We start from the raw sequence: 27,786 nt of genomic DNA on the forward strand, positions 1-27,786 counted from the left end.
ATTGTTTGGCCTCCACAATAGTCACGGTCTCTCATGTGGCCCCTCGGGAAAAATAATCTCCCACCCCTGCCCTATTATGTATGGCGCTATGTTATATAGTTCTGTACCCCCCAGGTTGTAGGGTGCTTTCATGTCAAATACCCTTAATAGGTAAATCATTAACATCCTGGGGGGGGAGAGGACAAGGTGCAAAATATAAAAAGTCTCCACCCATTATACACTGAAGAAGCAAATTTATGCTCTTAAGCTGGGGTGAACTGACAGCTGATTATTCTAATAATATGCACAGTGTTAGGTCGGTGTTTAACTAGCCAGCAATATCTTGACTATGGTAACACAGTGCTAGTGTTGACACCTAAGGGTTCAATTACACAGCACAATTATCATGGCGAGTTCCTAATATCGCTTTTTTCATGAAAATCGTGTACTCTATAAACAGGCGATGGGTTGATAACTGTAAACTTGAGAATACCCCTTTAAATAGGTGGCAGTGGGGCCCCTACCTATGACCTGCCACGGGGAACATTTCTTTCACATTAAGTAACCAATGTAGTAGAAGTGAATACCTAAGGTATAACAGTGACAGAAATTTGAGCAAACTCAAATATATTGAACACATACAAACAGCCCCTCTTTCACATAAAAAGATACGTAGATGAAATGAATAAATATACATACACACAGGAAAAATATCTTTGTACTGTGTTAGCCAGTAGATAGAAAAATATTAAAATTTGAGAGTCCTCAGTGGTTGATACTTTTTAATGGCTAACTGAAAAGAGGATAACAAATAGCAGCTTTCGAGACAACTCAGGTCTCTTCATCAGCTCAGCATAACAGAAAATCTGAAGAGTCACATTTATACACAAAAGAACATAGGAATACCTCAGTAAAAAAGACGTGAAGTAGAACTATCAATGTGGGAAAGGGAAAAACAGTTGTGGAAGGAAATATTGGAGGAGTTCATAGATAAAGAGTGTGAGAGTTTTATTGTCCTCTGAGATCTGGTCTGAGGATAGTGATGCCCCTACAAGGTCTGAGGAGCACATTAATTGATGCAAAAAGACATAAATCCATGCAACGCATTGTTTGTTAAATGCAATTAGAGCCAAGTAGCGTAATATGTTATATGTACAGAGACCGTATCAATCACTTGATATACAGTACAATAGTGTAAATCTCCCAAAAAAAAGATGACAGGATAAGAGAGCAAAAATAAATGTTATCAAATGTTATCAAAAGCCCAAAAAAGTACTAGTAAAGTGACCTGAAGAAATGATAAAAGAATCCAGAATCAGGTTGGAAAATTATAACCCCGTTGCTACTCTGCCTCACCCCAACGCGCGTTTCAAATCGGCTTCTTCAGGTAGTGCCCTACACACATGTAACTAATAGCCTATTTAAAATGGCAGGCCAGTAACTAGCAGCTATTTACTATCTTAAAGTCAATTGATGCTCGTTTACGGGCCTGTTTACAGGACGATGAGCAATATGATTCTTCTGTCCTTGTACATAGTGAGTTATCTGCAGCACATATTCTGTTCACATGGTGTGCAGTGATGCCGATAGTGATGATTTTTATGTTGGCATAAAAAGCAAAACAGATGAACAATCGTTTTGCTCATTAGTTGGGCAATTGCCGACATGTTTAGATGGGAAGATAATTGTGTATGAACGTTCTTATGAACGTTGTTACATAATTGGCTCACCTGAAGAGGCCTTCAGCCCATTCTGATGGTATCTGCCAACAATCTTATGTATACAGCTTAAAACAGGATTATATAAACTCAGATTTCTATTGTTCCGTCTTGTGGCTAGCATACCAAGAGTTGACTTCTCTTCTTTTAGTTACCCTATATTCAAAGTTTCTTAAATTGAAAATCTACCTAGATACAGGCAAAAAGTTGCATGGGGTTTTTGGTCTCGGTGACAATTTTTATAGAAACTGTAAAAGGTAGCCACTGGCTTCTTTTTCCATAGACAGCACCACTGTGGTACATGGGTTGAGTCTGGTGTTGCAGCTCAGCCTTATACATTTGATTTATGGCATGCAAATACTGTGCAGTAACCATACCTATCAATGTTAGCATTAGAGAAGTATCCACAATTTCTGTGACTCCCACATAATTTACGTTTTCCAAGTATATTGAATACACAGGACTTGGAAGGTCTTCTAAATGAAGCACATGTTAAAAGGATGTCATGTTCTCTACTAGATCACAAGGACACAACGCTGGCCGTTATGAAAAAGCCAGAAAAAGCAAAGTGATTAGCAGCTACACATATGCATCTGAAAAAGTCTCGGTCAATTAGCGATTCAAGAGTGTTAAAAACACTCGTCATTGTCTCTAGTATAAAAGAAACATTAACGAATAGAGAGAAAGAAATACTAAATTATGACTGCTGCCATAATGAATCAGAGCCCAGAAGGTGGTCGGGAGGAATCAGCGGGTTGTGATGAAATATTAAAGCTAGTGATTATTGATGAAAAATGAATTAGCCTTTTTTGATTTCTGCAACCTTTAAATCATATCCACAGTTCTGGAGCTAATTAAAACAGATCAGACACATTTTGGCTTGCACTTGAGCAGTCATTTAGAAATCTGCGTAACAAAAGGCTTTTAAGGTCATATTTCCATATGTGCGGGTGTGTATGTGCGTGGGGAAGGGAGGAAAGCGAAAACAATTCCATTTATTCATCAGGGTATTTGATTTGGGAGATATTAGAGTAGACTTCTCAGCTAATCACATGACTAATGAACCCATTTCGTAAGGCCACTAACCATTGTCCTACGTTGGTGTGTGGTCAATCAATATAAAAAGTGATCTATGACATTAACGAGAGTAATGGCCAAGAATAGATTAAAAAGAAGGGTAGACTGGAAATTAACAGAATTGCCTACACAGCTGTGAAATACATTGGGATAACATTACGCAACTACTAGTACTTTGGAGTGGACACCAACCCAAACGAAATTTGCATAAGGTCAAAGGAGACTCTAATGAAACCTACTCCGTATCGCATGTGGTGGCCTCCTGGGTGATCATACAGATGGTGGTTTGAGTTCAAGTATGTCAGCGGTCATAGGTCATGTATCGGAAGTTATTATGAAGCACCAATCAAAAAAAAAATCCTCTAAAGGTTAAATGGGTTGCAGAGTTTGATGATACTTTTTTTTATTTTGAAGGGTTCTCCCAATCATAAAATTAATTTATGGTGCACCCAACGGTCATATGTGATCAGTAAGGAACACAACAGAAAGTCTTTATTTCCCTGCACTGGCTCCACAGGAAAAATAAAGCATAGCAGTTTTTTTTTTCTACCAAAATTAATTTGAGTTCATGCTACAGTTTTTTCATTCTATCGACCACAAAAACTTCAACATTAAAGAAGGAAGAAAAATTAAAACTCCAATATGTAAAGGACACAGTGGGGAAATGTAAGGAAATAAATGTGAATGCACCAGCTGATCTGAGATTGTCCATCCTATGCTTAATTTAATTAAATTTCTAATTGTTATCAAGCGTATAATATTCAACGTGGAATAAAATTAATTAGGCTGATAACCTTCAAGGCTTAATACCTTCTTTCACTTTTAAGCAATTTAGGAGAGCGTGTAATACTTGCACGATAAGTTTCTCTAGCAAAAGTCAATGTGAACACAGTGGTATTGGTCATCGCTTTCTTGTTACTAGTATATCAGACAGCAGTCAATCTCTTAGAATGGTCAGTACTGAATAATTCCAGGAAAGTGTATGATTGTTCACTAATAGACTTCAAATATACATATTACCCCCTTGGCTAGCCAGTTGGTATAGGATGGTAATAAATGGAACATGTTAGAGATTATAGCCCTCCATGGTCACAGCAAAACCTGTATACTAGTTACACCTTTAAAATAAACATGTTCAAGTGTCATGACAACAACCGTTCTTTACGTTCTAATAGCAAAGAGGCACATCTAAAAGGAATTAAATAACTTGTAAAAATCCCTGAGCTCTCCAGAATTCTGACACTTTTTTCCGTTTCGCTCTGCATCACTCCATTGCAGAGATGATGCTTTTGGAGGGCACTATGTGAAATTTCTGCTGGTAGGGCAACTGGGCGTTCCTTCAGATTGGTCTCTGAGTGCGTGAGCTTTCACGCCTCTCCCAGATGCTGCCAATGACAGCTCAGCAATATCTGAGAATGCTTGACTGCTTTACCAGCTACCAAGCTGTGATTGGCACCATCTGGGAAAGAGGGGTAAAAGCGTACACCCCCAGAGAAGTATTTGAAGAAACGCCCAGTTGCACTACAAGCAGAGATTTCACACTTTAATCTCCAAAACCAATGAATGTGAATATCTCAGCCATGGAGCGACGTAGGTTAAAATGGAAAAAAAAGCAGCAAAATTAAGTGAATTCAGGGATTTGAACAAGATAATTAGCACAATTTTTAAGCAACTGACAAGTCTTCTTTAATATAAAGACCCTTAACCTTGTTTAAACCAACACATCATCCTCTATCAGGTCCAGCATCTAAAATGCACATTAATTATGCATCTGAGGATGAAGTCCTGACCCACAGTCTGATCCTTCCACCCTTTTTGCCGACACTGAGTAAACGTGAAGAAGGGAAGCCTTGTGTAAGTTCATGGAACATGGAGCAACATTGAGCTTGGGTCTAGTATTGCCTTCATGCACTCAACAGCAGTGGCATGGCTCATCTCTTTGGTGTCCTTTTAGTATAGTTTTATGTATTCTCTAAACAGGCACATTCAATAAATACATATAGCAGTGTGATCCTATTATATCTTTAAGTCATTTAGGGTCCAAGTCATTAAGCTCTTAGGGTCTAATTTCACCTCTCATCACACATTTTCCTCTAAGCCAGCACTGTGGGCAATTGAAATCATGTACTTATTAGAGGAGATTGGTCCTGAGATATTTTAAGCCATCATTTCCCCTTTACAATGGATAATAACTAATAAGAGCTTACTATGGGATAGCAGGATTATGGTTTCTATGATTGTAAATGGAAAAGGATGTGAACACCTGCCATGATGCTTCAGGCCAATATCTGGATTTCATTACCAGCCACTAAGAAAGCTAGTGCTATATGAGCAATGGCCGCTGACTGTCACGGACAATGCTTTCTAATTTGTCCAACTAATATTAATTAGGGGAAGTGAGTAACAGAAAGGTTCCTTTAATCTCACTTTTATCTTTGTAGTTGGAAAGAGTTTATTCTTTTTTTTTCCTTCTCCCTTAACTTCCAGAAAGGGCATTTGCTTTGAGTTAAGTGCGAAGCTTTCACTTCTGGTAAGACGTGCTGCAGAGAGCGTTTCATCAACATGCAAGACTCTCCCATTCCTACATTTCCTACAGGAAAAAAAAAAAAATCTGTATTTGTTGCAGACCGTGACTGGCTTTTGTTTCCCTTTCACATGCCAACCTCATCTAAAGCATTATTATTTTATACGCGCTGCTACACATTGAAAACACAAGTTCCATATTTTCATAGAGTGGTAACTAAAATTCAAGGGAAAACCACTCGACCGCTGTAGCAAGACAATAGGCGTCAGTAATTGGAAACGGGAAGGATGGGCATCCATGCTGTGATGTATTGCTGTAAATATCCCCAGACTGGTATATTACGTGTACAGGGGCCAGACTGTGGGTAATAATCACAGAAACATATACAAATAGCAATTATGAATGGCTCCAGCTACCTATAAAAGATGAGAAAGGGGTCACCTATAGGCCATGTGAACCTTTATCTTATCTAGGCCCAGCCTTAAATAGAATGGTGTAATGCGGAGTGACTTTTCTTGATACTCAACCCTTACAATGTACAGTACCTTTCACTGAGGCACCAGCCTTTACAGTGTGCAGTACTTTTCATTGAGGCACCACCCCTTACAGTGTACAGTCCCTTTTATTGAGGCACCACCCTTTACAGTGTACAGTACCTTTCATTGAGGCACCACCACTTACAGTGTACAGTCCCTTTCACTGAGGCACCAATCCTTACAGTATACAGTCCCTTTCATTGAGGCACCACCTTTTATAATGTACAATACCTTTCATTGAGGCACTTTGATTTATATAGACCTTATACCCAATAGCTTACAGAAAAGCCCTCCTGACAATGAGGCAGTCAGAGGGACCCCCAGGAATAAGCAGTAATCTGCAGAGCAGCCAGGCAGCAAGTATTCAATTTTCCCATTGCCACCTGAGGATAAATAAAAAATTACATACTGCCCAGTGACATCAATGGACGGTGCATGCAATGCATGGAAATGTTGGGTCAGCTTTTTGCGCTGTCTTTTAGATAAAACAGCTGAATGGGGGGGGGGTTTCCCACTAACTTAAAAACAGGTGAAAATGCACTTTTTTCATTTTCTAAACAATTAAAATTCATGAGATACAGCAATATGTAGAGTGACTTTAGGATAACATATAGCATGAAAGTGTTGATGAACATTAAGAATTTATCAAACCATATCAATTCATGAGAGTGCTAGAAGCAGCAATCACACTCTCAAATTACAAGACATTCTGAGTCCAGTTCTAAATTCAAGTAGATATAAAAGATGCACTCTGACTTAAAGGGAACCTGTCAGCAAAGAAAATGGTATTTACCTGAAGCCATAGTGCTAATCTGGAGGTAATAAGTACCATTATAAACACATATGGCTAATCTGAAGAGTGGCTGCAGGGAGAAAATTAAGTTATATTTTCCCTGCAGCTGCTTACTTCCAGTAATCAGGGCACGAGGCTGTTACAGTCACCACTCACAACGGAGTAACCACACTGTAACCACTCCCCAGCACATGAATTGATAGCCTGCAGAGCAGGCTGAAGTACACGCTGCAGATCAAGCTGCAGTACCCGCAACAGAGCAGGCTGCAGTACACGCTGCAGAGCAGCAGGCTGCAGTACACACTGCAGAGCAGCAGGCTGCAGTACACGCTGCAGATCAAGCTGCAGTACCCGCAACAGAGCAGGCTGCAGTACACGCTGCAGAGCAGCAGGCTGCAGTACACGCTGCAGAGCAGCAGGCTGCAGTACACGCTGCAGAGCAGCAGGCTGCAGTACAGGCTGCAGAGCAGCAGGCTGCAGTACACGCTGCAGAGCAGCAGGCTGCAGTACACGCTGCAGAGCAGCAGGCTGCAGTACACGCTGCAGTACACGCTGCGGAGCAGGCTGCAGTACACGCTGCGGAGCAGGCTGCAGTACACGCTGCGGAGCAGGCTGCAGTACGCGCTGCGGAACAGGCTGCAGTATGCGCTGCGGAGCAGGCTGCAGTACAAGCTGCGGAGCAGGCTGTCCATCAAGTGAAAGGGGGAGTGATTATAATGTGATTATTGTGTAGTGAGCGATGACTGTTCACTGTCCCTGCACCACTCCGATGACTGGAATTGAGCTGCAGGGAGAATATTACTTCATTTTCTCCCTGCAGTCGGACTTCCAATTAGACAGTCATATACTTAAAAAGGCATTTCTCTGCAGATTACCACAGTGGCTGCAGGTACATACTGCAAAAATGTCCAAAGAATACAGAATGGGATTTCAGAGTTCAGGCTAAGCAATCTGTTATATTGCAAAAAATAGAGGAAGGGAGGGCATTTTTGGCCACATTGAGAGAGAATAGAAAGCAGATGGCAGGAGAGTGATAGAAGACAACAGAAGATCTTGGTTATTTTGCCAAGTATACAGCCAACCTTACATATCAGACTATAAAACTGGGAAGTCTTACTCTTCTGCCAGATTGAATCCCATTACAAAAATGTGGGAACCACTGCATAGAAAACGACTAAGCCCATGTAAATCTTTGTACTGACTAAAACCAGAGAGAAATCATTTGAAGATGGGATTGTGTACAAATAGTAAGAGAACATAACCTTGGGACACAAGCAAAGCCATGTCCCAGACCTGTAGGTCGATAATGCTATTCTTATTAGCAACTGATAATTAGTCATTTAATGTAATGTTTAGAGATTTTTTTTGAATTATCAATGGCAATTATCAATTAAATTACGATATATGCTTGCTCAGCAATTTTCAAAAAGGACATTGATATGTGCACATGTTGAGCATTTGCAGCTTATTTTTCTGCACAACAAATGCGCCTATTGTTGGGAAAAACGCACTGTACATTATGCGCGTTTTCTTTGCGCACTTTTTCTGCATTTATTTGAATGGGTGAAAAACGAAGCAAAAAACGCTGAAAGAATCGATGCACAAAGAAACGCAGCAAATATTTAGCCCATAAGTGTGAACAGAAAAATCCACCTATGCACAGCAGAGCCCCGGTCTTGAGATAGGTGGGGGTCCCAGAGGGAAACCTTAAAATCCTTCTCTCCCTTGATATTACCTGTCGAGGAAGAGTTAGGAGCCTCTGCATACATAACAAATGGGCAAAAAAATTGGCAAGCTTTTCCCAAATGTGCGCGGGGGTCTACATAAGTGGGTTTCCTTTTATGAATAAGAGTGGAGTGCAGCAAGCAAGCAGAGGAGCCAATCTGCCTTTTACTACTTGGATGGATCGTCACTTCAATGGCCACTTGTAATATATTTCCCCTGTAGTGGGTGCTGTAGATGAAATGAGCTGCTAACGACAAGACAATCCACTGATTGCGGATCAGTTTTAACAGTAATGTCTGTGATAAGGCAATAGTGTAGGGAGTATGTAAAGGGAGTATGTAAGGTGACCTGAAATAACATTAATAGGTGCTTCCCTAAAACGAGTGAGCCTGACCCGAACCTCGATGCATCCACTACAATCAATGCTGACTAGTGATGAGCGCAAGTGCTCGTTACTTGAGTTTATCTAGGGTGCTCGGGTATGCATTGAGTAGTTCGGGTGCTTGAGTGACATGTTCGCGTCCCCACGGCTGCATGTTTCGCCGCTGTTCATCAGCCACAAGGTATGTCAGTCAATCCCCGCATGTTTTGCGGCTGTCTAACAGCGGAGATTGAACATGTCACTCGAGCACCCACGATACTCAGTGCATACCCGAGCACCCTAGACAAACTTGAGTAATGAGCACTTGCGCTCATCACTAGTTCTAACATCAGTAGCAGATAAGAGCATTATTACAGAAAAAAGGATCTAAGGATGGATGCTCTAAAAGTAATACATTTTCTTATTAACCACTCTACAGACACACAAGAGAAAGTGAATTAAAATATTTAAGGAAATAAACAAAAAATCGCTCAGCGATTTACTAGCTCAGTCTTTCTTTTTCTCTCTCCTGACATGCCTGCATAGCAATATGCACAAGTTCACTAAAGGTCTTCTGTCTAAAATGGGCATTTTCCCAACAGTGGTAAAAGGCGTACAGAAAAACATGTGATTATGTGTCCATTAAAGCATCCACAAAAAGCTACGTGTGGCTAGCCGACAATTTGCGGGCTATTTAGATTTGGAGTAGTTTTGTGCCAATTTCATGTCAATCAAAGAGCCCAGAGATAGAAGAGCAGAAAGAAAAATGTTTTACAGGACTTGTGTATGTTTTAATAAAGGATAAGGATGCTGCGTCCATGAGAAACCATGCACGCCACCATTCGAGAGCAGCAGGTGATGGGCCGTTATATGATTACATGTTTATGGCACATCATTAATAGCTAAGGGTCCATTTAAAAAAGCGATCGCAGCCGTCAAGCTACTGCCCATCGGCTATATAGAAACTAATTGTTTCATGTCCCATTTAAACAGACCGATTGGAATTCAAAGTTGACGGGACAACGATTATTATGTGCACAAAGAACATCATCGTTCTCGGCAGCACATCACCTGTTTCTACAGGGCAATGTGCTGCCGGCATCGATGACTTTAATACTGACAAATCAGGTTTTGCTCGTTTGTTGGGCGATTTCCTGCAGGTTTACAGAAGTAGATAAATCGGTAAACGAGTCTTTCAATCCATGCTCACTCCAAATATTCGGCACGTTTAAATCTGCTTTAAGAACGGTTATGAATATCCGAATGCCATCGTACAAAACAATCACTTCAGGTCTTGGTCATCTCCATAGCTGCAGAGATATATGACTTTCTAGTAGGAAGAAAATCAGTACAAGGAATCCAAAAAATTAATGGAACCTCTTAAAAGGGCATCTGTCATTGGGATCACCCCTCCTAAGACATTTATATGGGTAAGTAGGTCATAGAAAGGTGAATCAAATTATACATTGATATCTGCAATCCAATGAATGTTTAAGGAGAATTCTATGTTTTTCTTATGTGCAAATGAGCTGAAGAGATCTCTGTTCCAGAGAAGGATCTTCCCTAGAGTCCGCCTCCAGAGCTGATTGTAGTCCTAGCCACACCCCTGTATGTCAATTGCTCCCCTCTCCTGATGACTACAATGTATGGGCTCCTGGTAGGGTTGATTCTAGAATGTACGGGCTCCTGGCAGGGCAGATGCTAGAATGCATGGGCTCCTGGCAGGGCAGATGCTAGAATGCATGGGCTCCTGGCAGGGCAGATGCTAGAATGCATGGGCTCCTGGCAGGGCAGATGCTAGAATGCATGGGCTACTGGCAGGGCAGATGCTAGAATGCATGGGCTCCTGGCAGGGCAGATGCTAGAATGCATGGGCTCCTGGCAGGGCAGATGCTAGAATGCATGGGCTACTGGCAGGGCAGATGCTAGAATGCATGGACTACTGGCAGGGCAGATGCTAGAATGCATGGGCTACTGGCAGGGCAGATGCTAGAATGCATGGGCTACTGGCAGGGCAGATGCTAGAATGCATGGGCTACTGGCAGGGCAGATGCTAGAATGCATGGGCAACTGGCAGGACAGATCATTCAATCTATGGGCTCCTGGTAGGGCAGATGCTAGAATGTATGGGCTCCTGGTAAGGCAGATGCTAGAATGTATGGGCTCCTAGCAGGGCAGATGCCAGAATGTATGGGCTTCAGATGAGGCAGATGCTAGAATGTATGGGCTCCTGGCAGGTATTGCCATGTGAGCACGGAGACAAGTGACATCATACCTACCAAGAACCCATAAATTCTGGCATTTACCCTACCAGGAGCCCATACATTTTATCTACATAAGGAGAGGGGAGCAATTTACATACAGGGGTGTGGCTCGGATAACAATCAGCTTTGGAGGCTGACTCTAGGGAAGATCCTTCTTTGGAACAGAGATCTTTTCAGCTCATTTGTATATAAGAAAAACATGGATTTCTTGTTAACCATTCATCGGATTGCGGGTATCAAGGTATCATTTGATTAAACCTTCTATGACTTACATGCCCATATAGACGGCTTAGGAGGGTTGATCCTACTGACAGATTCCCTTTAACCTTCATCAGCAACATTGCAGCAAATAACACATCCTGCCCCATTGTTGGCTTAGACTTCCAGTCTACACATCCTCAGACTTTACACCGCAGCTACGTTCTCTCAAATTACTTACTCTGCATAACCAAAAGTCCATCTCTAGTTCTTACTGTTGTCAAACATTAACAATAAAAAATATTCTAAATTACATGCAACAAAACCACTGGTGAAAAGATGATTACTATGTAACTGTTAAAGTTGTGCAAAAGTATTTGGAGGACCCTAGCACAGTGTCCTCATCAGTAATCCGTAGCCAAAGTCTTGTGAAACTTCTCCTGACAGCTGAAAGGAGCAGATCCTGGACTTCTACCTTAAAAAGGACCTGTCCACTCTTCTGCTCTTCTGATATATCTGACTATAACTATATATAACTTACATTTCCAATTTAAAATAAAAAATATACTATTCTGGGGGGGATACATTTTTTAAGATGTGTTGTGCTGTCCCTCTGTTATTCCTCCTTGAAACATAAATAAAATGACACTCAATATTCACAATCCTTCTTGCCTATAGAGTTGGCTGACCCAGTCCGAAAAGAGCCGACAGTGTCGGACACAGTAGGGACAAGACAAAACGATAGCACCCAGTAACGTTACACTCATTCCCATGAAAAATAAGGGATGACACAATGTAGTGTTCTAAAAAGACAAAGAAAAAAATAAGATCTAGAATTGCTCTATTTACCGTAGAAAAATATTTAGATTTGAGATTCCTCAGTGGTTGATACCTTTTAATGGCTAACTGAAAAGATGGTAAAATTGCAAACTTTACAATTATGAAGCTTTACAACTATAAAGCTTCATCAGGTCTATGCCTGATGAAGAAACCTGGGTAGTCTCGAAAGCTTGCAATTTGTTATCATCTTTTCAGTTTGCCATTAAAAGGTATCAACCACTGAGGACTCTCAAATCTAAATATTTTTCGATCTACTGGCTAACATGGTACAAAGATATAGATTTTTCCTGTATCCATTTACTGTAACAGACATGTAAGGAGAGTCGTTTCAGTACTGATGCACTATGTATACAAAGCTGATATTTAGATAATGATACACAACTCAACGTTTTCAATAACTGGAGGCGAGGGTTAATTCCAATTAAATTCTTTAATAATTTCAGCTCTATTATGTTAGTTCGCCTTTTTTTTTTCTTTTTTTACACATCAAAAAGAAGCAAAAAAAAAAAAAGTCTAAGCCCTGAAACAAAGATGTATCATGATATTTCACATTTGAGGGAGAAAACTGTCAGACTCCAGTCTAATCTACCCTTTCAGGATGAAGCCAAAGCTTTGAAAAGATGCGTTTCGGGTTAACCCAAGGGCTCGATTTAACATTTCGCAACTTTCCAATTAAACATCGCTAAGAGCAAACAAATTGCAGAGCTTTTTTTTATTTTATTTTTTGCATTGTGTTTCAGACCATGTTAAGCAAAAAGGATCCCTCGTGCCTTGTATAAAATTTGGCATGTGTTGGTAAAACTGAAGCAAAACTTTAAGATTACGAAGCAGAATTTCGACAATCCTCCTAATTAGGTCAACTAGAAAGACTTGTAGCAAAGTAAATTTCTGCAGAACGGATCTTCTAATAAGAAAAAAAGGCTACCAGTAAAGTCCACTTTTTGTTACAGCACAAACTAATTTAGGGCTAGTCAACATTTCCAGGCAATTTCTTTGTAGTAAAAAACACACTTAAATATCAAAGGGCCAAGGCAAGAAATCAATGGAGAATCTTGCAGCTGAAGAAGACAACACACAATGAAATGCCATTATTACACCCACGAACTGGCTGCTATAATTTGTGATATTTTTATCTGCAATGTGATTTAGAATTGGTCTAATAAGAAGAGATAAAATCCTTTTATGCACACAGCCCAAACCTGCAAAAAAGCCATTAAAGAGAATATATCATCACAAATAAATTTTAAAAAAAAACAGGATTTCAGTACAAATATTGTCTTCACAAAATGTTAGTGATATGATTACACATTAAAAAATAGAGAAAAAAACCCGCATTTTTATTTAATATTTGTTTTTATATTGCTTACTCGGCAACACACAACAAGCTGATATTTTCTGTGCAATTAATTTGAGAGCTTTGCAGTATAGACTGGGACAGAGTGAGCAGAGGATTTGATGCCAACTCTCATGCACTGCTTGGGAGTCTAGATAAGACAATGTAGTAGCCAGGGCTGTGGAGTCGGTCTCTGTATAAAATGGACAGACTCTGAAAATATATAATAAATTGGATATAGTAGTTCAATGCAGGATGGGTTGTAAATGCTTTCATAAGAATTTGGGAAAGTTATGAAATGTCCTATAAATGTCTGTTTTGTTCCTGATCTAAGGATCTCAGCTGTTAGTTGAGATGAATCTGTGCTGCACTTTATGTACATGCTCAGTAGTGAGGCTGTGCTGCACTTTATGTACACGCTCAGTAATGAGGCCGTGCTGCACTTTATGTACACGCTCAGTAGTGAGGCCGTGCTGCACTTTATGTACATGCTCAGTAGTGAGGCCCGTGCTGCACTTTATGTACACGCTCAGTAGTGAGGCCGTGCTGCACTTTATGTACATGCTCAGTAGTGAGGCCGTGCTGCACTTTATGTACACGCTCAGTAGTGAGGCTGTGCTGCACTTTATGTACACGCTCAGTAGTGAGGCCGTGCTGCACTTTATGTACATGCTCAGTAATGAGGCCGTGCTGCACTTTATGTACATGCTCAGTAGTGAGGCCGTGCTGCACTTTATGTACATGCTCAGTAGTGAGGCCGTGCTGCACTTTATGTACATGCTCAGTAATGAGGCCGTGCTGCACTTTATGTACATGCTCAGTAGTGAGGCCGTGCTGCACTTTATGTACATGCTCAGTAGTGAGGCCGTGCTGCACTTTATGTACATGCTCAGTAGTGAGGCCGTGCTGCACTTTATGTACATGCTCAGTAGTGAGGCCGTGCTGCACTTTATGTACATGCTCAGTAGTGAGGCCGTGCTGCACTTTATGTACATGCTCAGTAGTGAGGCCCGTGCTGCACTTTATGTACATGCTCAGTAGTGAGGCCGTGCTGCACTTTATGTACATGCTCAGTAGTGAGGCCCGTGCTGCACTTTATGTACACGCTCAGTAGTGAGGCCGTGCTGCACTTTATGTACACGCTCAGTAGTGAGGCCGTGCTGCACTTTATGTACATGCTCAGTAGTGAGGCCGTGCTGCACTTTATGTACACGCTCAGTAGTGAGGCCGTGCTGCACTTTATGTACACGCTCAGTAGTGAGGCCGTGCTGCACTTTATGTACATGCTCAGTAGTGAGGCCCGTGCTGCACTTTATGTACACGCTCAGTAGTGAGGCAGTGCTGCACTTTATGTACATGCTCAGTAGTGAAGCCCGTGCTGCACTTTATGTACATGCTCAGTAGTGAAGCCCGTGCTGCACTTTATGTACATGCTCAGTAGTGAGGCTGTGCTGCACTTTATGTACATGCTCAGTAGTGAGGCTATGCTGCACTTTATGTACATGCTCAGTAGTGAGGCCGTGCTGCACTTTATGTACATGCTCAGTAGTGAGGCTGTGCTGCACTTTATGTACATGCTCAGTAGTGAGGCCGTGCTGCACTTTATGTACACGCTCAGTAGTGAGGCCGTGCTGCACTTTATGTACATGCTCAGTAGTGAGGCCGTGCTGCACTTTATGTACATGCTGAGTAGTGAGGCCTGTGCTGCACTTTATGTACACGCTCAGTAGTGAGGCCGTGCTGCACTTTATGTACATGCTCAGTAGTGAGGCCGTGCTGCACTTTATGTACACGCTCAGTAGTGAGGCCGTGCTGCACTTTATGTACATGCTCAGTAGTGAGGCCGTGCTGCACTTTATGTACATGCTCAGTAGTGAGGCCGTGCTGCACTTTATGTACACGCTCAGTAGTGAGGCAGTGCTGCACTTTATGTACACGCTCAGTAGTGAGGCCGTGCTGCACTTTATGTACATGCTCAGTAGTGAGGCCGTGCTGCACTTTATGTACATGCTCAGTAGTGAGGCCGTGCTGCACTTTATGTACACGCTCAGTAGTGAGGCCGTGCTGCACTTTATGTACACGCTCAGTAGTGAGGCAGGGCTGTGGAGTGAGTCGGAAGTTAGGGAAATTGAGGCGTCGGAGGTTTGGATTACTGATTTCACAGTCCTGGTAGTGGCAATGTATATACAGCTTTGTATGCATTATCTCTGTCACTCCCTGTTCTGTTGGAGGATACTTAACCTCATTTCTTCCGGAAAACTGTATCAGTATCACACATTTCTCTGACTTAAGCCAAGATGAAATGACCAGTTTCTCTCCATCCAAGAAACTTGGTCTGACTATGCTAATCACACTCGGATCAGATTTTCTTGGACGTGGAGAGAAAAAAAAAATTCCCCACCTCCTCTATTATGTTAGTCTGTGAAAATCAGACCGCACTGCAGTCCAATTCTTTTTTTTACAGACCATGGACAATAATCTTTTCCCTGGTGGTCTAGTGGCTAGGGTTCGGCGCCCTCACCGATGTGGCTGGGTTCGATTCCTGGTCAGGAAAAATGCTTGTTTTTTGATGGTTTAGTGGATCCTGCATTGAGCAGGGAGTTGGACACGATGACCCTGGAGACCCCTTCCAACTCTAACATTCTATGATAAATGGTCTCATTCCATCTGATTCTCAGAAACAAATCATGTATGCTGTGATTTTTTTTTGTCCTCAAACTACTCGGTCAGAAGGAAAAGATCGTACATGTGCATAGCCCCTTAGAATAACATGGGTATGAGTGCCATCTGTCAAAACCATGGATAGCACCTCTCTGAACTACAAGGTCATGTGCATGAGCCCTAACACTTAGTACAGCTGCCATAAAACGCACATATAGCCTCCTGTATTGCCTATAAAGACAACACAAGCAGGGTGCTTCTCCAATATGGTGGCAGTCAAGAAAGTAGTTTTTAATTTTGTTTCTTTTTTTAGAAAATGAAAATAAAAAGCTAAAATATTATAAAAGTTCAAAACACATTTTTCTTTTCTACATTTCTCGTTTATGAAAAGAAAAATGGATGATACATTCCATTTACTGTAAATGCACCAAACCATCATGTAAGCAGACTATTAACAATGGACATAAAGACTTTTCATATATAAAATACTTTATTTTAGCTCCATTAAAATTATGTATAAGAGTTGATTAGTTACAAAAGATAGAAAGCACTACTCAGAGCATACTTATAAAAGAAAAAAAAAATCAAGACCGTGGTAATGGACCATCCACAGTAAAAATGTTAGACATTAAGAATTCATGGAAAAGGAGGCATTGATTCTGGTCTAGTGCCTACCTGTCTACAGGTGGAGGCTTTGAGCTCCTCGGTTTCTTTACTTGAGCATACAATGCTTCCATCTGCTTGTTATCTCTTGGACTCTGGGGTCTGCTGTTCATATTTAAAGTACCACTGCTTGCAACTGTGTCATAATGGCCGGTGCTGGCATAGGCGGGATCTTCAGCCCCTCCGTAGTTCTTTGAGTATTCTTGGATCTCAGCATAGTCCTTTTCTCTGGCTTGCCTTTCACGAAGCTCTCGTGTCTTTGCCTGAATCCTATGGAGATAGAACAAAAATGTTGGAAATTTGTTGACTCAAATCATGTTTTTTGACACCAAAAAAGGGGGAGGAAAGGGGGAAACAAAGACAAAATGGTAGAACTTTCATCAGTTGCAATCAAGGTCAAAAAAACATTGTAAGCTACATTTTTGATCCAGCTGTTGGATTAGTATGGTGCAATAAGGCTATGTGCCCACGATGCAGAAATGAAGCAGAAAATTTATGCAGCGTTTCTGCATGGTCTTGGCAGTCAAAAACGCTTGCGGATTTTACACGCGTTTTTGCAGCGTTTTTACATGCGGATTTGACTAGCGTTTTCCAAGTCCATTGGGACCTCAAATCCGCATGCAGAAACGCACAAATAATGGACATGCCGCAGAGTTTTCTGCAAGGAAAATCCGCTGCGGAAAAATAAGCAGCATGGGCACAGGACATGCAGATTTTCATTGGGGATCTTAGGGAATGGATTACCAAGCGTTTTTAAAGCGTTTCTGCTGCGGAAATTCCGCATAAAAAACGCTTGAAAAATGCATAGTGGGCACACAGCCTAACTCATGTGCCACATGTCTAGAAAAGATCAAACTACAGTATCAGTTCTGGCTGAGGTCTACATTTTTGGGCTGGAGGTCCGGTGTATGTAAAGATCGTGGATAATGTGTTGGATTTCAAAAATAAAAGATCTTACAAGACTTCGAAAAAGTGGATAATAAAAAAAATAAAGAACAAGTACAGTATCCATCTTTAGACTAGCACAGGTCTCCACCAGGCTACACTATATGATCACTTTCAAACTTGCAAATTTTGGCCAATATTCTGCATTAGTAGTGTTAGGTCTCATATGATATTTTTGCACCTTTTTTTTTTATCTGCCAGGGCGCAGCCAGGCCCATTAATGGCGACCTTGTGAATTAGGTGCTTTGCAACTCCGCGATGCACGGATAGTGTGTCGGGCATCCCGTCTAATCGAATAGTAGGGGCGTGTAAACAGGATGCTGACTAGGCACGGTGCCGCGAGTGTGTGAATTGCACCCTATTGCAAGTTTCATCTGTGTGCAGTTTTAGTGCTAGGCAGTCGCTCCTCCAGTGAGAGGGGATGAGGGTGATTGTTCATCAGCATTCTGCACCTGTGTTACCTTCTTCTTACAAAAGGGGGCCGGCGGCGTCCTGGTGTGCATTTTTCTTGACATCTTGGCTGGTGAGAACCATTGGCTTTTTGCGGTTTTCTTAGCAGTTTTAGGCTAAAAGCAGGTTTAGAACATAATAAAAATGATAATGAAACTTGTGACACACCTTTCATATTTTTGACATGCTCCTGGTTTTGGCTTACAGATAATGCCTAAAATCCCGCCGAGTATGGGAAGCTTAAAAGGGTTGTCCAGGCTTGGGGCTCAAGTCTGCAGTCAATCTATGTGACTGCAGACATGTGAATACTGTCAGAGAGGGAGCGGGACTGCAGGTATGCTATTTACATACATGTGGTTACATGCCGACTAGACGTGTGCAGCCTCGTTCAATGCAAATGAAGTAAGGCTGGAAACGTTTAGCTGGAAATATGCAAAATCGCTTACTTGCGTTGAGATTATTGCCAGCACCGGAGTATCTAGACAGCGAGCACTTTGAGACTTCACAAGTCTGCAGACCTGAACCAAAAGCCTGGATAACACCTTTAAGGAGACCTTTTGTGATGAATTCTATTTCATCAAGCACAAATAATTATATAATATGGGAGTGGATTGGGAGTGTGTGACGAATGCTAAAAAGGTACCCACGGCTAAGGAACTTCTGTCATTTTGAACCTATGGAATTGTTTCAATATGTTTTGTACCTTGCACTAACTGGATAAGTGGTGAGCTGACCACATTGTTTAGTGACACGACTATGACCAATTCATGAAATGGATAAAAGCAATAGAAACAACCATTTTGTCTGTTACATGTACTCCTTGAATTCCTTTAGGTAACCTGCTTTCTTCCCATTCTCCTAAGACTGATGGGCACTATGAGGTTTCTATCTCATACAAGTCTTTTTAAAGACTTTCTAAACAAGTTTAATTGTGTTTTTGCCCTTTATTTTGTGCTATAGGAGGTGATACAGCGTGCATCTCACCTTTATATTACCCTATAGCAGGACTGGCCAGATCCCCACAGCCAGGTAGCCAATGGTCACCAGAAGTAGGTACTTGAGCTTTTTTTCTGAGATACTTTACCACTGAAGGTCACATTGCTAAGTCACCAAAAAAGAAAACAGATTTCCAAAATCCATGCTACATGGAAAGGAAATAAGTATTTTCAATTCAAAATTGTAGCAAAACATTTTTTGGGCTGTACAGCTTGTCTGAAAATCTTTCAGGGAATGATGGACTTTTCCCAGTCGTTGGCTACGTGAAGCAGTACGATGGCTTTGGGCACATTTCTCTATCATATATTTTTGACTGGAGAAATGAGCAGGAGAGAAGGGTTTTTTTTTTCCCGCTCTTGCTAAGCCGCTGTTCCAGATACACTACTTACTGTAAGCTATGCATTTTAAATGCACACATATGCCTTCAAAAGAAAGTTGAGAAATGTCAAGCCTGACGGATAGTGATTGCACAATATACACAGGTGCCAGTCTGATGGACCATTACGGTGTGCTGCAGGGCCGCTGCCTCTCTGGAAAGCCCTGACAATTAGGTGAGCTGCTGAGGAAGCAGGCTCACATATTCAGCGCGGCACTCCAACCAGACGATATTTTGACAGCCTTCTCTCTGCACTTCCACATTTCACTGCACATTTCAATCCAACGCAAAGCTATAAGGCAACATTTACATTAATGGGAGGAGGGGAGCTAAAGAAAAGATCTGCAAACCAAGAAAATATCAGACAAACTAAACTGTGGTGACAGACCTATCAAGCCCATGATTTGTATTTGTGTTTTTGGACATATCAATACATGACTTCCCCACATTAGATTCATTTGGAAGATCTAGTCTTGTTCTCGTTTTATTATATATAATCTTTGTGATGCAAAGAACCGATTGAGCATCCGATCAGGGCCTCAAGCGGTGGCTTGAAGCATCTCTCAGGGGCGGCAGCACGGCTGTTCAGTTCCTGAGACGCATTGGCTACAGTCACTACTTAATGTGTAGGACGAGGTCAAGCAAATAAGATGGATATGGACACTGTCTGAACATATATGGCTATTTTCATATACCATTTTAGCCTATGGTAAAAGGGCTTAAGCTGAAGTTCTGAAAAATTGGGTTCGGCCATTTACGCTTTGCTCTGTTGGACGTAATTTTTGGATGCATATGCCTTCTGAGGTGGGCTTCACGAAGCAGCAGAAATGCTAGAATCGACCCTGCATCCAATTAACCAAGTTGCTGTATATTATGCTCTGCTTTCTCCAGCAGTCTCATAAAAAATTATTAGAAAAGAAGTAAAAAAAAAAAAGAGGTCAAGGATGGGCACTTCTGCTCTATTCAAGACTATGCACTGCAGAACCTGGTTCCTGTGATTCCAAGCCCAATTCTTGGCATTGCTGGGGATCCCAGGGGTCAGGCACACCCAAAATCATCAAGGTAAGCTCTATTCCATTGATGGGGAATAACTTACTATTTTGGGAATAACCCTTGAAAGACATTAAAAAAAGTCACAATGGTATTTTCTTCTACGGAGGATCGAAAGGTGTTTGGGTCAAGTTATGGTGGATGCCATGAGCAGTAACCATTACAATCATTAATGTATAGCCAGTTCAACCAACCATATGTTGTGTGTATGTTAAAACTGCAGTACATGTAGCTTCTTATTCCCACAGAGATCATATTGTTGTGTTTGGTAAGAATTATTATCTGGCTAACTGTTTGAAAAATTGTTTTTACCACTGTAAAAACTGAGTCATGTGGGAAACAAATTGTCAGATATTTGTGAATCTTCTGGACACACCACAACAAGACCTCTTTGCAGAACAGTTTCACATCAATGACCATATAAAGTTGTGAGATGCCCAGAAGAGGTATAAAATGGAAGACAATTAGTGTCCTCCAATTTGCTGAAGGGCAGGATCACGATGCTCTAGTTAGTTCATACAATGAGCTGTTCCATGTGTCACCCTTCTCCAAGCAACATCTGCACTCTATACATTTTTATTACCAGAATTTTACAGTCACTCTCAATAAAAAAAAAATCCTCTTAACCGATCTAATGCAGTAAAATAAGAGACCGAAAGTGCACTCTCAGGTCCTCCAAGATGAAGCCGCCGGTGCAAAAGGTTACGACGAGGTGAAAAGCCGACATAACAGAGAAGACACGATAAATAAATATGGCTTTCAGAATTAGTGCTGCTATAACACTGGAACTGGATGTCAGACAGGACACTGCTGCCATTTATACAAGTGACTGTCACACAAATAAAAGAATAATGGAAATAAAGAATATTCATTGTGAAAAGGCATCTGAAATATATTTATTTGTAACCAGAGAGGCATAAAAACATCGAGAGATTGCAGAACTACCAAGATAAAGGAGTCTCTGCTTCTAAGGATCTCTTTAGGTGACATCCACTACTGGACAACCACTTCTCAACTGCTAAAGTGGCGTAGATTAAAATAAAAAAAGGAATACTTACCTTCCAAACCAGTGCTCCAACAAAACAGTGATGGCTTCAGCCAATCAGCGGTCTGGCATCATCTGCTACTGGCAGCGTGGTCATTTGACATGGCATTCTCAAGTGCCTTTCGGAAGAGACAGCACTAACATCGATGGGACGGCACAGGTTCGGGAGGCTTTTCTTTTTTTTTTAGTTTGTTTTCATCTGGGTCACTTTAAGTAGTGGACAACCCCTTTAAAGTGATCACAAATTATCCCCCCTGCTGGAACCGCCACTGATCAGCTGAAACTATTGAGACCCCGATTCATCAAGAAGTTTTCTGGCATAAAACTGCATAAAATGTCGCAACATTTATGCACGACTTGTAGTTTCAGAAAAATGTTACGACTTTTGTAATTTTTACACCAGTTTTGGCCAGCTCCGGCAACTTTTTAAAAAGTGGGTAGGGCTTAGCTGGTAGTTGGCATAGTCTAGCACGCCAGATAAATTCAACATAGTTTACCCCACAAAAGTGACTTAAAATGAAAAAAGAAATTTATTCCAGTACCTGACTGGAGTACATTTCTTGGCGTATGGCAGCTAAAGGTTGCATTAAAGTCATTTAAAAGGCTCACCGGCTCTTAATCAAAATTCTAAAGTGGTGCTATAGAAATAAAATACATTATTAATAATGAATTTGGTGAATCTTACTCCAGCACACACTTTGTGACGACTGGAGCACAAAACACCAGTCTTGACAATATGGGCCCTCAGTGTTCTATTCCTCCGCAGCGCCGTCACCGGAGAAATTAGACATTACACCAAGCCAATTTAAATTAGATTAGATATTAGAAAAAACTTTTTGACAGTTAGGGTGATTAATGAGTGGAACAGGCTGCCACGAGAGGTGGTGAGTTCCCCTTCAATGGACGTCTTCAAACAGAGGCTGGACAGACATCTGTCTGAGATGATTTAGTGAATCCTGCTTTGAGCAGGGGGTTGGACCAGATGACCCAGGAGGTCCCTTCCAACTCTACCATTCTATGATTCTATGATTCTATGAAATCAATGAGACGTCCTGTCCTTCATTACACAGACAATTCCTCCAAAATGAAAGAAGCTCTTTTTAACCACTGTTTCCAAGAGATGAAGATCCAGAAAGACCTCCCACTATTAACTCAGAATTCCCTATCAAGGTATACAAAATTGGGTTTTCTAAACCAGACAAACAATTTAATTCTGCAAATTGTCAATAGATAAGTACCGGTCAAGCACCCGGCGGCTAAGCAACGTAGACGAGTCCATGTCCACCTTGCTCCATTAGGGTCTGGTAGGTTTCATAGAAAACAACCTTCTCAAGACAAAAAAAAAAAAAGCTAGTAGGGACTAAAAGGCCCTTTTATTTTCTACTTAAAAAATCCAATTAGCACAGCAGCCCATTAGAATCCTTGGTTAGGATACATGCATATGACAATGCCGAATGCATAGATTTTAACATTTTTAATTGGATGATGTACAGGTCCAACATGGTCACATAATGCACATGTGTGCACAGACCTCAACAGTCTTTAGTGCAGAAAACTTGCTCTGTCACTTTGGCAAGGACCCAAACAGAGATTTTATTTCTTTTGCATGTTTTTTTTATATGTTCTCCTCACATTTCCAGCACATCCAGCTTCCTATTATAGTCGAAAACCCTGCTGGCAAGTTACCTGGTTTTATTGAAAACTGGTCATAGTTTACACATTTAAGGGACATAAATCAGTTTGCACAATCCCCGGAAGATGGAAACAATCCGATTGAATAAATAGAGTTGTGCAATGTGTCAGCACTTCGTAGATAAATCATAATAATAGCTGGTTATATACCGTACTTACTATGATCCCAATTTCCATATATAAAAGGTTGCAGGCTTGGTAAGATTGCACAAGCTTGTAAAAAGAAGGAACATGAGAGTCGTGATACACTTAGTTGATTTATTTCACTTTTGCACATAGCTAATCTCCCAATATCTAACATCCAATTAGATCTTATTCCCAATTTGGTATTTTCATTTTTAATCAATCATTGCTGTACATATTAAAGGGAACCTGTCAGATCCTCCAAGCCCTCCAGACCAGCAGTATTCGTTTTTCTTATGCTAATTAGATCCTTGACTAGTCCATAACCAAATTTGCCGGCGTCATTGGCAGCAACCTGCAAATGTCGCGCATGAGCGCAGCTCTGTTCGGCAGTGTCTCGGAAGACGGATGTACGCTTCCCGGTTTCAGAGCAGCACTGCGTATGACCGAAAGTGCAGAAGATGTACATGAGCAGTCTTTTGTACCTCTGGTCATGCACGGTGTGACCGTGAATCCAGGAAGTGTACATACCGGCTTCAGAGGCGCAATTAAGAGTCTGAAGAAAGCCGCACGCATGCGCGAGGTTTGAAGAGAGTTGGCAATGATGCCGGCTTTTGCAAATCATGTTATCACGCCCGCGGGGGCGTGATAACATACAAAGAGGGACGACTAGTCTGGGGAAACAACACCCCATTGACTAGTCAAATGCCTCATTAGCATAAGAAAAATGGAGTTTATAAATGCCTTTTTTAAACATGGGTTTAAGTGACTAACATTATAAAGGGTTTGTTAGGCAGGGCATTTAGTAATAATATAAAAATGCTGCTGGGTTGGAGTGCATGTCGGACCTGACCGTTTCTCTTTAATTTTTGGATGCATATACTGTAAAAGCACACATACATACATGATCTAACTTCAAAATTCAGTTGGTTGCCATTGGAAACAGACTACAGTTTAGCTCCACTCCGCTGTCAGACATGTGATGCAATAGAGATTAGCTCTGTATGTTCCCATAATGCATTGCTCCTTAGTAATGGGAAACAAGGACTCTGGAGTTAGCTTGAGTTAAAAAGGAAGAAGAAAACATCACGTCCTTAAAAACCAAAGTGGTGGGGGAAGGGTGTATAAAGTGCAAAATATTCACTTGACATTTAGCTAAGAACCTGAGGAAGTGGATGGGACATCCACGAAACGCTTAGTGTTTTTAGCTTTTAATTCAACGAATAAAATACTGCTAAACATCACATTTTAAAGGCAACATTGTCTTTATGGAGGAGCGGGGATTATTTCGGCACCATTTTTATCCTAATACAGAAAACCACACAAGATCCCAAAGGAATCTGTGCTGTCTGCAGACCTTCGTTAATTTCCATGAGTTGTGCATTACACAACTCGTAAAGGTGAGCAAACTTTCTTTTACCTTCATGGTTGTCATTGGATAACAGCGCTGTTTGCGCCCCTTTCTTTCCTCATTTTCACATGACCTTTAGAAATGTTGTAAATTGTTGTTCAAAAGTGGAGTTGTCTTTAAAGTGCCATTTTCCAGAAAATTGCCGGCATTAAAGTAGTTTTTGTGTGCATCTTCCCAGAACATGAACCCTTGTTCCCTTTATTTGGACTTGTATAAAACGGAACAGGGATTTATTGATAAAAACAGACATTTTAACTTCTAGGTCAAATTACAATAAAGCTGCTCATACAGAAAGAAAATGTAGGATGACATAGCCGGTTCCTTAGGGTTGATGGGAAAAATAAACTTAGAAGCCCAATCTTTGGGTCCATTTTTTTTTCTTTCAAATTCAGATTTTAGCCCCTACTATTATTGTTAATGGTGCTCAATGTCTTGTCAATGGACCCTATTTTCAGTGTTTTCTCATGACAAATGGACTTGTGGATTATCTCCAGTCAAGTGTTGAACAGTCTTCTCTCCCCATTGGCTTTATTGATGGGAACAAACAAGCAAGTAATTGGTGGAAATTAAGGAAAAGTGGCTAAAAGATTCTTTGACCTACAAGAGTCACATATCTAAAGCCAACTCTAGGACTTGTACACCTTGGAAGAAGACCATAAGAAGCTATGGAGCCCAAACGTGGCTTGGCTCAGCCACTCTGTCCCTTTTCGCAGGTGAAAAAAAAATGAATGAGCTTGGCAAAGTGGCTTGTTGGTGCCACGTCTTCCAAGGTATGTGCCAAACTAAGGTCATGGTAAGGGGCGTGGAGAGGCAAACAATACATTAGGTTCACAAACTTCACATTGAAATCAACCTGTACTTACATCCATCAATTCAATGAACCAAAAAAAAAAAATCAAACTCTCACTCCCCACCCGCCTACATAAAGTAGGATTAAACAGGTGCAAAATTAAATTATTTACACCCAAAGGAATAAAGTTTCAGCTTAGATTTTACATTTTGTAACACAACATCTTGTAATATAGTATTGGTTTTCATAACAACGAAAAAAGTTGCCGACCGTCTGTGGGGTCTGTAAAAACGATCCTATTACCTCCTGTATTGGCCACTTGAGAAAGAAACTATTTAGGTTAAAAGAAAAAAAGAAACATTTGCTTTCCGGTGTAAAAATATTATGGTCTTATGGGGAACTTTATAAATACACCAAAAAAGTGTCCTGCTGTTCAACTCTCCTGTAGTTGATGGTAAGCGTTCCAGATGGCTGCCGGAGAAAGATGACACCGCTGGATCCTCTGGTGGTGACCCAAGGGTCGTAAAGTGTCTCACTTTTTTTTTTCAGAACCTGATGGAAAGGAGAGGCTAAAATGCTGAGAAATTAAATTTAATAGTAACTGATTTAAGCGTAGAATAAAAGACCATACTTGTATATGAAGATTGTGAAAGACGTTTCAGCCCTGTAGGTTTTTTTCACAAGAAGTTTCTACCTGTATGAAGTACATCTAGCACAGATACTGCAATTAAGAACATAGATACAGCAGAAAGGTTTATCATTTGAGTGACATTTTATAGTTTATAAAGGGCATTTTACATATATTATTTTTTATGCAGATCCTAAATATAGTAATTTTACAAGTCACTATCAATCTTTGAAAACTTTCTGAACTGTCATTTAAAGGGGTATTCCCATCTCCAAGATACTATCCCAATATGTAGTAGGTGTAATAATAATAATATTAGCAAATACCTCCAATTAGAAATATAATATAGTTTTCCATATTCGCTATGTCTCATTATTCCTCATGTGCAGGGCATTGCAGTAACTTGTATCCATGGTTACGACCACTAGCAACAAGCTGTCACTATTTCAGTGGTCGTGACCATGGATACCGAGGCTACTGCAATGCCCTGCACATGAGGAAAGAGAAATAGCAAATCTGAAGAACTATACTACATTTCAAATTGGAGGCATTTGCTAATATCATTACATCTACTACATATTGGGATATCATCTTGGAGATGGGAATACCCCTTTAACGATAAGACCCTATTTTTACTGGGACTATCTGGTTTAGAGATGGGAGGCCCAAGTTCAGGACATTCATTTATAAACCATCTATAAAGAGGGTCTCGTCCCCACATCACTACATGGATAGTCCATAGTAGTCAATGGGCATCATTTATTGTTTAGTTTTCCCTTTGGTGGTGCTGCATTTGTGTCGATGGGTTAGTACCTTTTAGGTGGCATTAGACGGACTTACACAATTAATGTGGAGGATAGCGGCCAGTCAGACAATTATACCAGTGACTATGACTTCTTTTGGTGGCTTAAAAATAATAGAAAGGAAAAAAAAAATTTTTTTTTGTCCCAGAATGAGCACTACTATTGTGGATCAGTCTCAAGATCTGCAATATCAGACACAGCAAAAAAAAAATAAATTACACGGTTTTTGGTGAGAAATTAGTTTTTTAATTATAAATTAGAACTTTTCTAGGACATTGGTAATCTGACACTATATTTTTCCCTAATTTTCACTTTTTTTTTTTAGAATTTATTTATAAAGGAAATACAAAAAGCTGGTGTCCTTATTGGTTCATGTGAACAGGTGGCAACGTTTCGGCTCAATAGCAAGTTTGACAGTCAGGCTCTTCAGCCGAAATGTTCCCACCTGTTCACATGGGCCAATAAGGACATTGTTTTGTTTCTTCCCTTTTTAGGTAACATGGGTTGGTAGGTTGCAACTTGCAGGGTGGCACCTAAACCTGCACTTTGGCTTTTGCACATATATATATATACATATATATACATATACACATATACATACATACATACATACATATATATACATATACATACAGTACAGACCAAAAGTTTGGACACACCTTCTCATTTAAAGATTTTTCTGTATTTTCATGACTATGAAAATTGTACATTCACACTGAAGGCATCAAAACTATGAATTAACACATGTGGAATTATATACTTAACAAAAAAGTGTGAAACAACTGAAAATATGTCTTATATTCTA

At 40.7% G+C, this 27,786-nt stretch overlaps 1 protein-coding gene across 1 annotated transcript in view; it reads right to left on the reverse strand.

Annotated features, from left to right (window-relative positions):
* The window catches only part of PARD3 (par-3 family cell polarity regulator), a 693,471-nt gene that overhangs the window by 157,173 nt on the left and 508,512 nt on the right, over nt 1-27,786 (reverse strand). Inside the window, exon 24 of the mRNA XM_073676896.1 lies at nt 16,685-16,942. Within this exon, the coding sequence (XP_073532997.1) occupies nt 16,685-16,942 (258 nt within the window). The remainder of the gene's footprint in view (nt 1-16,684; nt 16,943-27,786) is intronic.

This window comes from Phyllobates terribilis, unplaced genomic scaffold (assembly GCF_046119375.1).
Source record: "Phyllobates terribilis strain yellow unplaced genomic scaffold, ASM4611937v1 Scaffold_4__5_contigs__length_816908805, whole genome shotgun sequence".
NCBI classification, from domain to species: Eukaryota; Metazoa; Chordata; class Amphibia; order Anura; family Dendrobatidae; genus Phyllobates; species Phyllobates terribilis.